General features: G+C 39.4%; 2 protein-coding genes across 2 annotated transcripts in view; both read right to left on the bottom strand.

Annotated features, from left to right (window-relative positions):
- Positions 1–1,181: 1,181 nt before the first annotated feature.
- LOC102297140 (macrophage-expressed gene 1 protein-like) lies at positions 1,182–3,860 on the bottom strand. Its single transcript, XM_042218328.1, is given in 3 exon segments — positions 1,182–1,894; positions 1,896–2,971; positions 3,384–3,860. Coding segments are annotated over 3 exon segments (2,100 nt in total). The 5' UTR covers positions 3,834–3,860; the 3' UTR covers positions 1,182–1,320.
- Positions 3,861–9,520: 5,660 nt separating this feature from the next.
- LOC102296840 (macrophage-expressed gene 1 protein) overlaps positions 9,521–10,462 on the bottom strand; it is a 5,896-nt gene continuing 4,954 nt past the window's right edge. Inside the window, exon 3 of the mRNA XM_005916363.3 lies at positions 9,521–10,457. Coding sequence (XP_005916425.1) covers positions 9,980–10,457 — 478 coding nt within the window. The 3' untranslated portion in view covers positions 9,521–9,979. The remainder of the gene's footprint in view (positions 10,458–10,462) is intronic.

Raw genomic sequence — 10,462 nt, 5'->3', positions numbered from 1 at the left:
TTTCATTTTTTGTGTTCTTTTTTTGAAAGTCTGATATAATGTGTGCAGAAAACCTTTGAGAAGGTGTTCTGGTGTTCAGGGAGTGTATGTGACTAAAAACATACCACCATAACATTAGTAATGTGCACTCACTAAAAGAGTTCAAGACTTTAATCTGATTTCTGTTCAAAAGTAACCACTTGGTGAATTCAAAGTTAGTGTGTCACAAAGCTTTGTGTCTGTGTCTGCAGTATGATAGCTTAAAATATAGACAGGTGGACTGGTGGAGCAACACTGTTGTTTTATTATTGCACAAATGCATAAAATAATTCCCTTTTCAGTCCCATATTTGTGGTTGTTAAAAGTAGGAATTTACATGAAAATTAGAAAAGAACAAGACATTGTTACCTTCAAATAAAGCAGAATGCAGGGGATAAAAGGTAACATTGATTAAATCATCCTGATATGGTATTAGTATCCTAATATGTTAAAACATCAACCAACATTACCTTGTTATTATGGCATTACTTTAAAGTAACTATATACACAGATCTTACTATGTTATTGCCAGCAGGTGATCACATGGTTACTTATATATTACTGACTAATTTTGCCTCATAAGCATATGTTTGCTTCCACATTATTAGCCCCAGATTCTGGCCTCTTAGTCTTTTACATATATTTCAGCTTAATATTATTCAGGTATAGCCATTTTTTAAGACATATTACTTGGTTATTAGTTGCATATTGCTTTGGTAATTAAGTAATAATAACTTATTTTTCCACTATTACCTTCTTATTTCAACCTTATGACCACATTATTACTTAGCAGGAAACTAAAGTACTATCTACAAAGTATTCAAAAAAATAGACAAAAGACAAAAGTCGTCTTTGTCTTATGCTATACTTTTAAAAAATATATATATAAATCTTCTTCCAGTATCGATTATACTTGGTTTACTAAAAGCACTTCATACACGTGGTTTATGTTTATGTACTAAAATATATACAGTATTGTGCTTCTTGTCCTCAAGAGAGCAGTATTGATTCACGATGTAGTCTGAAAATTACCTCTTCTTTCTGTTTAATGGCTTCATATGGTGATTTCAGAGCAAGACTGCTACTCTCTATCTACAGTTTTTTAGCGTAAGGTTTGTAAGTTTACTATACTACAGTAATACAAGATTGAATTAAAATAGAAACTCTCCAATGTGAACAATTTCCAGTCATGTTGGAAGCACAAGTAAAATGACAAACAAAGATGAGAAATTAATGTCAGATTCCCTTGCACCAGTTTAATGTGTGTATCTTGTTGGCCACTCTCTAAGCTATATTCTGTTCTCAGGCCTCATCTTGTTGTGAATCCCTCTCTACTTCAACACGTATTTCCTCATAACTTCTAGATCTGAACCCTGACATCCTCCTCCTCTTGAATAGGACCACTGCCACTATGACCACAATCAGCATTATACCCATCACCCCAAAAGCTACACCTGCCTTTTTTCCATTAGACATTTGATTGACTTCAGGATTAAGGCCACGAACAATTTCCTCGATTTCTTCTGGTTTGGCAAGTTTCCACGTCTTGGTCTGACCCACTCTCACCCAGCTTTTTTCTCCTTCAGTCATCACCATCACTGTGTTGGTTGCTTGCATGCTGATAAGTGGAGGTTTGGTGAATGGAGGCAGATCGATGGGATTCAGCTCCCCACCTGTGAACAGTCCAGACTGAACACAGTAGAGGATTTCACAGCCATCACTGATTGCAGCAAGGTGCTGACTGAACTTGGGAGGGCACCTGCGTTGATTCCTTGCCAGTGGGTTGGTTGACTGACAGCTGAAGAGACCTCCGAATGGTACTGAGAATCTGGTACCTGTCTCATAGTCATTACTCATACAGATCACCTCACCATCTGAGAAAATTTACTGGAATGAAATTTGGGGGACAGCTTTTGCTTTTTGTGAGAGGGTTCAGGAGCGAGGGGCTGTATATGCCTCCAAACAGATACCCTGAGTTTTCTGGAGCCTGTCCATTTATAGAGCACCAGTAGGTGTTGATGCGAGCAGAACGAACATAGTTGTTGTCTTGACAACGTGTTTTGTGACAAGTGAAAAAACCCCAACAGGAATGACTTTCCTTGTGACATTCATACTTGGAGTAGCTCTGAAGTCTCACCTCTGATCTGAGTAAAGTTGGTGAGTAAGGTGGACGGCAGGAGAAGTCACCTGTATCTGGGTTTTTCTGGGCCAGGGCATCACATAGTGGATCTGCATCTGAGCTGATTTTAACACACTCTTGGTAGACACCACCAAAACTGAGGTTTGTAGCGGGACCCTCACAGGAATTATCATCCATGTTAGCCTGGAAGTTGAAGTTCTTGGAGTTGACATCAACACATCCGGGGCGAGTATTGATCTTGTAGTAGCGCTCTACAGCCTGTCTGACTTTAAGAGCAACTTTTCCAATCGTAGGGTGTGGCAGATCAGTGAGAGTGTTGGTGTTTATGAAATAGTGCAGAGGAAATCCTGAGCGATCGATGGCAACGAGGTTGTTTCTGGTACTTTCCTGCCACTTCTGCAGAGTGATGCCAGGATAGAAAGTTGTGCCTCCGTGGCTTTGAATGAGGGAGTACTGAATATTGGATTGATATGTTTGAAGTGATGAGCTCTGTTGGGCACTTTGACTGCTAATGTCAAACTTTAGTTTATCAAAGAAGTTTAATCCAGCCTGTGCTTTAACAGAAGAGCTTTGTGACTGGCTGTCTGACACATAAGAGGAACAGAGATAGTCCTCCTGCACCAAAGCCGCCCCAGCATCCACACTAGTGATGACATGAGTCCCATAGTCCAGCACCATCATCTCTGAGAGATAGTCTGCATTTTTCGTCTGGTTGTTTTCAATTGCATCAGCGATGTCTCTGACTTGCTGAACAAATCGTGTGTCCAGAGTGAAGTCTGGATAAGCCTTAACTGTGTAGAGGAAGTTACGAACCTTTGAAAGAGAGGATTACAATATTATTATTTCTAACTGCAGTATTTGTTTATCATTAATATATAATTAATTTTCCATATGCCATGTGTTTTTGAATAAATCTTGAATGTCATAATTTATTTCTTCCTAACACAAAAAATATTTTTAGCATTCATTGGTTTAAAGAGACTAATAAAGAAAAAATATGTAATGCCATTTATCATATTTTAGCAACTAAATTTTAAAGACAGAGTACTTCTTACGCAAAAAAAATGTTTGAAAGTGCTTTAATGAAGAAGTACCCCAACTTATGAAGCGCCTTGAGGCGACTTTTGTTGTGATTTGGCGCTATATAAATAAAATTGAATTGAATTGAATTAAACTGTGGCACTTGTGTTTTATTTTACACTAAAACATCTGAAGATAAACTTACCTGCACTCTGGCTGTGGTTGATGAGTCTCTGACCTGATGGGTTTTCATTCTCTTGTTCTCACTAGAAAATTTACCATTGAGCACCGTGAGGAAGGACATGTCTGCATTAATGCTTTCAGAGATTGAGCTTTTCTGCTCAAGCCAGGACCTGATGATCTCTGAGCTGGTCTCCACACCTGTCTCTTTTTGAGGGATAACAAAAACTTCATCTGGGGTAAGGTAGAGCCCATCCTCAGTAGTCTGGCACTGGAAGTAGCTGAGGTTCATAACTCGACCCATGTCCATGTTCCGGAGGTTGTCCCATCCTCCACCTGGCAGCACCTCCAGTGCTGTGATGGAGAGGTTGGTAGAAGCATGGCATTGTCTGAGCCAGTTTGTTGGACGGCTTACAGGTACTGAAGAGCAGACATGAAAGAAAAAGATCACCAGGGGTGCTGCTGCAGCTTTCATGATGACTGTCAACTTGAGCACCAGCACCACTGCATATATACAGCTTTAGCCAAGTCCCTCCTACTCTTATCATATACTTGCCTTACTGTATCATATTACAGACATCTTTTTCAACTAATATCTGTAGGTTGAAGTTTTGTGTTCATTCCCATTTCTGCAATAGTTTTTTTTTTTACCCCAGAAACCATTCTTGTACACCTGAAACTTTTGCATATGTTCCTGCACAGTTTTATGTTATATAATTTTTTGATTATTATTGTTTTTATGCTTTGACTGTTTCTCAATCAAAGCATATTCAAAGTGTATAGTGTTCTAAAATTAACTCCAGAGAACCTGCCCGTACAGTAAGACAGTCTTTATCTTAAAAATATTAACAGACAGACACCTTAAGGTAGAGTCTTTGTCGTCCTCATGTAAAAGAGCAGATGAAAACAATCTTTTAACATCTGAACAGTCACATGAGTGTGCGTCACTGGAAAGTTCCAGGGAATTTTTGAGACTCCAACAGTCAAGCCTAGGATTGTATGGCAAAACCTCCTTTCAAGAACCTTCTGTGGCTGGGGTGGGTGAGGGGAACGGGTTGAGCAGAAAAACACAAAGAAAGTTGGTGAACAAAACCAGAACAAAAACACTGGCTGCTGAAGAGTGAAAATACTCTATAATAATACTCTTTTTCTCTAAAAGTAACTCATGGCGGGTTCACGCCCTCGGTCCACGCCTTCCCGGATCATGCACACCTGGGCCTCATCAGACCAGCTGGTATATTAGAAGGAGGAGATCAGCTGTTCAATGCTGGATTGTTGTGAAGACTCTAGTCAGTACACGTCAAGCCCAAGTTTCGCATGCTTCCATCTCAGAAAGTTAACGTGTGTCTCTGTGTTCTAGATTCCCTGGACCTGTCCCCATGTTTCCCCGTGTGGAGTGTGGAAGGAGTGACTGGTCACTAGTGGAGAGAGAGAGGTTGGAGTGAGCGCGTGTGTGATTCCCTTGTTTTCCCTGGAGCCCTGGAACCCTGCCTCTCACATCTTGTATATAGCCCTATCCTCGCACTGTCTGTTAATACACTTGGTGAAGATCTTGTAAATAAACCGTCTCTGTTAAAACACAACTCCGGAGTCCTGCGAGTGGATCCTCAGAGCAACCCGTGACAGTGATATCAACAGCAATATCAACTTTTCTGGTACCAACAAGTCAAATCAAGGGTTAAACTAGGCAGCACCATCCCAAATGGTGTGCTGGTGCCTTTAGTTAACCGGAGGTGAGAAGTAACAGCAGTTACGTAGAATTTTCAGGTATCTTAATTTATTTAATCATTTATTTTTCTGGCAGTCTTTTTGCTTTAGGCCTACTGCTTACATTTTCAGACACATATCTGTACTTTCTACTTTTTTTATACTTTTGTAACACCGTTATTATTTTACTTCGGTATAAAAAGAGGATTTAAAAGAGGCAGACTTTCACAGAAGTAAAGATGGGCAAAGGTTCACAAGTTGAGATTTTTGTCTCAATGCATGGTCAATCATCCAGGTAAGAAAATCCCAGAAATGTAATTGTGCTCACCCCCAAATAAACAGAATAACTGAATAAACTTTCTCTGAGTTGAACCTTTCACCAACTGAGAACATATACAGGAGTGTTGAGCAGCTGGAATCCCCCACAAACATAGGACAACAGTTCTCTACCAAAAATCCAGCAACTGGCCTCCTCAGTTCCCAGACATTTACTGACTGTTAAAAGATACTACCCAGTAGTAAATATGGCCCTGTTCCAGCTTTTTTTGTGACATATTGCTGACATCAAAAATTCAAATGTACCACCATTGCTACAGTGGCACCAATGGTGGTACATTTTCTCATTTTAAACATTTGATGTTTTTTATGTTCCACTGTTAAGAAAATATGGGTTTATGACAATTGAAAATCACTGCATTATGTTTTTATTTACATTTTGTTAGAGTTAAGTCTTTTAAAATTGTTTCTTGCAGCTTCTGTTGCATGCATAAGATGAAAGAAGCTGTCTCTTCGCTGTAATTTTCTGTTGCACATTTAGAAACCAAAAGTTCCTGTTTTTATAAGTTACAAGACTGTTCACTTTTGCTTTCTTCATGGCTTGTACACATGTTAGTTTGTGAAAGGGCACACTCTGTATGGGGGCGACTGGAGAGGTTGATTAAAGTCATGCCTTGTATGGTATGTCGAGGGGCCACACAAACACACACCCTCGCATACACACACACACACAGACACTCGCTCAGATACGCTTCTCTGTCACGTGGATAACTGAACTGTATGTAACCACCAAATGTGAGACGAGCTTTTCTGTTCTTTTTTGTCAGCAGTGGTTTTTTTCTCCTTTGTTATTGTTGATTTACAAACACTGGTCTTAACTGAGGCAAATGAGGCCTGCAGTTCTTTAGATGTTATCTGGGTTCTTTTGTGGCCTCCTGGATGAGTCATTGATGTGCTCTCGAAACATTCTTGGAAGGCTAGTCACTCCTGGGAAGGATCATCACTGTTCCAAGTTTTCTCCATTTGTGGATAATGATATAACACATCTATGCCTGGTTCCATTCCATTTCTATCTTCCACTTTTTGACCTCCCACAAGGGTGAGAGTGAACTGCTTGACATGAAGAAGAACTTTGATCTCTGGCCTAGAGTCATCATCAGGTCATGTATTAGCATTGAAGCCAGGTTCTACTGTTTGAAACCACAGCTCCTGTCTGCTGCAAGATTGTTATGCCTTAGTTTCTTTATTTAGTAGCAAAATCCAGTGTTTAGCTTATTCATTTATGGAAGCTACGGACAATTCTTCTTGTCACAGCTGCCCCCCTGATTTCCTGTTTGCCATTTAACACACCAACCCCCTTCCTTACTCCACCTTTCCCTTTTGTTTTGTTATTCTTTTTACTGCCGGCTGCTGGTTGTGCTGAATCCCACGAGACATGCCTCAGAAACTTGACGTTTTAAAGAATTAGATGTGTTCCACAAACTCAGTAACTCAATTAATACTCGTAGTGTTTACATTTCTCCCGTGTTTTGATGTTCCCCTGTTTCACTTTGTGGTATACTAGCTGTGTAGTTCTTGTTTTTGGTATTGCACGACTGTCAGTATCATTAGTCTTCTATTCACTGTCATGGTGGTGACATAATGGGCTGTATATTTTCACATAGGGACAGGTAGTTTATTTTCCCTCAATAAATAAAAGTATAATTTAAAAAAACAGCATTTTATATTTATTCAATTTTTCTTTAATTGAATAAATTAATTTTAATAGTAAAATGTGTTTAATGATCTGAAACATAAGTGTGACAAGTGCAATAAATAAGGAAGAGGAAATAAGAAAACACATTTTCAGAGTACATACTCAAATACAGTGGATGTGAAGACAGATTACAATCCTGTAAAACAGGAGAGATAACAAGCTGAGGAAACATGCTGCTGTTCGCCAGAATGGCAAGTTTCAGACGGCTATGCGAACAACTGAGTTCCAAGGCACTCTGCTGCCCTCTACTGCCAAAGTGACACACATTCACTTGCAACACTGTTTATTTACTGGTATAATGAGGTTCACAATGTGAAGCATACAAGATTACCTGGACAGGTTGCCAATCTGTTGCAGGGCTAACACAGAGTGGCAGACAACCACTTACACTCACATTGGCCAGTTTAAAATCACCTCCACTCCAATCAAACTCCACTGAGAAAGGCCAGATGATGGATTAGACATTAGGACCTTCTTGCTGTGAGACAACAGTGCTAATCATCGAGCTACCTTGGTCCCCCAGTCATCCAGCCTTCACATGTGAATGACATTTGATTAATTTGTGCACTAAAGGATATGTCCTGGTCAAAAATGACTCCAGGCTGTTTCACAGTGCTACTGCAGGTCATCCTGATTGAACATCAAGTCTGACATTTTTAGTGAAATGCAATATCCATGTATTTTTGTTCTTTTACATGCATGGATATGGTTTAACCAATATGTGTCATCGGGTGATTAAAAGCTCTGATGACCCTTTGTCAGTGAGCTGAGGGAGTCAACAGGCAGCTTGTTGGGTTTACTTTGACATTATAAGACTTTTTTAAGTTCCACGTCCACACTACTTGCCAGAACACTCATGCGTCACCTAATGGAAGGCTAAATGAATCCCCATCATTGGCAACAGGGTGTGGAGATGTTCTATAGGTGGAGTGTGAATGCTATACAAACCATCTGGGACTCTCCACCATTTGACCCTAGAACTGAAGAAGCTTCTCAGATGAGAGGTGAAACGTCTTCAAGCAACTTAAAGAAGTCCAGACGCTTTTCTTTCCAAGCTCCTTAGACTACGATGACCTGGATAACTGAGAACCTTCACAGACATATTGCCGTTATGCGGTTATCCTAATTGGGCGTTTATAAAGTCAGCAAAGAGTAATTAGTAATTAGATATGTTACTAATCTCCCTGTGCAATACAGCAGCTGGACCTTTAGCTAGCAACACACTGTGCAAACTGCATACAAGCAGTTTGTTTCTTTACTGATGTTTGTTGAGCTGATGGCTAGCAAGATACTGAAGTACTGCAATTTATGGACACCTGCAGTTGTTCCGGTGTTCAACAAAAAATAAATAAATAAAAGGAAAAAGGACAAACATCCCCACTTAAACCCCTGACTATAGCACTCAGTTTTGCCTCTTTCATCTATTTTTATGCAACATCCTCTGGTGATTAATACAGGAACAGGATTGAGTTTCATGTGTTACTTTTAGGAAAATTAGTTTGATGTTTAAAGGCCCACAGTGACGAAATAATAACGCAAATGCGTCAAACCAAAAGTAACGAGCCTGTTTTGAAAACACAAGAAGTAGAAATTACAGATATTTGTTTAAAGAATGTAGAGAGTAAAATTAAAAAGTTAACATAAAGTAAACAAATAAACTATAGATACCTGATAATTGTACTTAAGTAAAGTATGTATTTGTACATTGTTACTTCCCGCTCTCTGGTTATGTGTGTTTTATTTAATTTAGTTTTAAACAAAGTTTCATGCAACCTCTCAATATTTGTACAAAATTATTTATAATCAACATGGAATTCTGCAGCTGGGCCTGAAGAGGGCAGTATTGGTTCAATGTGGAGTTTGGAAATCTCTGATTTCTGTTTTAAAAGCACCACTTAGTACTTTCAAAGATGGTGTGACAAAGCTATCTGTCCACATATACAGTACCCAAAAATAAGACTGCATGGTTGACAAACCATTGTTGGCAAAGATGCATAAGACAGTCTCTTGTCAGCCTCACATATGTAGAGCTTGGAAGTAGAAGTTAAGATCAAGATAGAAACAGTACAAACCAAAGATAGCCACTTCCTCCTCCATCAAACACATCCTGCATCAAGACTGATGATGATGTGATCTCCATAGCACAATCTTCTCTGTGCCGCTATCGACTTACAGAGAAAGTCTTGAATTTGGCGCAGATTGTATTTTATTGTAATTGTAAGTGTTTTTAAAAACTCTGCCATAAGGGGTGTCATGTAAAAGAAATACAAACTTTCATAGCCGCTTTCATTCTGAGCCTCTACAGGGCTAGAAGCATACAATGCATAATATTAGTAATGTGCACAATAAAAACAGTTTTCATTTTAATCAGCTTAAGATACATAACAGAAAAGGTGTGCAAGAAACTACACAAAACAGAAAACTCTTTTTCTTTGATTGTTTAATAGAATATATTGTGGAAAAAATGAAAACCCTTCTCAGATTATCTATTATACATGTTTTCTTGAAAGTATTTGCAAACAAAGTCATGCATACAGTGCTTAGATATTTACAAAAAAAATTTTACAGCATGATCTTATGCATCTTGGGCCTTAGTATAAAAATCACCCCTGCTTTCCCTTTTTGGCTCCATCTGGTGATTTCAGAGGCAGACTGCTACAAAGTCATTTCTCCCTGCATATATGTTAATAGTCTACAGGTTAAAGTACAAAATGTGGAGCATAATAAACAAAAGTAATGCAAAGACTGATTCAAAATAGAAGCTCTTAAATGTAAATATTTTCCAGTGCTGTAGGAAGCATGAATGTGGAGACAATCAAAAGAGAAGTTCAAAGCTAAACCTGCCACACCGGTTTCATTTCTCTATGTGAGTGATCAAACTTCTAAGCTGTGTTCTGCTCAGGAGCCTCATCTTCCTGTGACTCCCTCTCAACTTCTTCACGTATTTCCTCATAACCTCTACTTCTAAGCCCTGACATCCTCCTCCTCCGCTTGAATAGGACTACTCCCACTATGGCCACCATCAGCATCACACCCATCACACCAAAAACTACACCTGCCTTTTCTCCATTAGACATTTGACTGAGTTCAGGGTTAAGGCCTTGAACAATTTCCTGGATTTCTTCTGGTTCAGCAAGTTTCCACATTTTGGTCTGGCCCACTCTCACCCAGCTGTTTTCTCCTTCAGTCATCACCATCACTGTGTTGGTTGCTTGCATGCTGATAAGTGGAGGTTTGGTGAATGGAGGCAGACGAATTGGTTTGAGCTCTCCACCTGTGAACAGTCCAGACTGAACACAGTAGAGGATTTCACAGCCATCACTGATTGCAGCAAGGTGCTGACTGAACTTGGGAGGGCACCTGCG

This window comes from Haplochromis burtoni, unplaced genomic scaffold, assembly GCF_018398535.1.
Source record: "Haplochromis burtoni strain Fernald_Lab_line unplaced genomic scaffold, NCSU_Asbu1 Contig_18, whole genome shotgun sequence".
Classification (NCBI taxonomy): Eukaryota; Metazoa; Chordata; class Actinopteri; order Cichliformes; family Cichlidae; genus Haplochromis; species Haplochromis burtoni.
The sequence above is the reverse complement of the archived record's forward strand: the minus strand, read 5'-3'. Positions and strand labels throughout refer to the sequence as shown.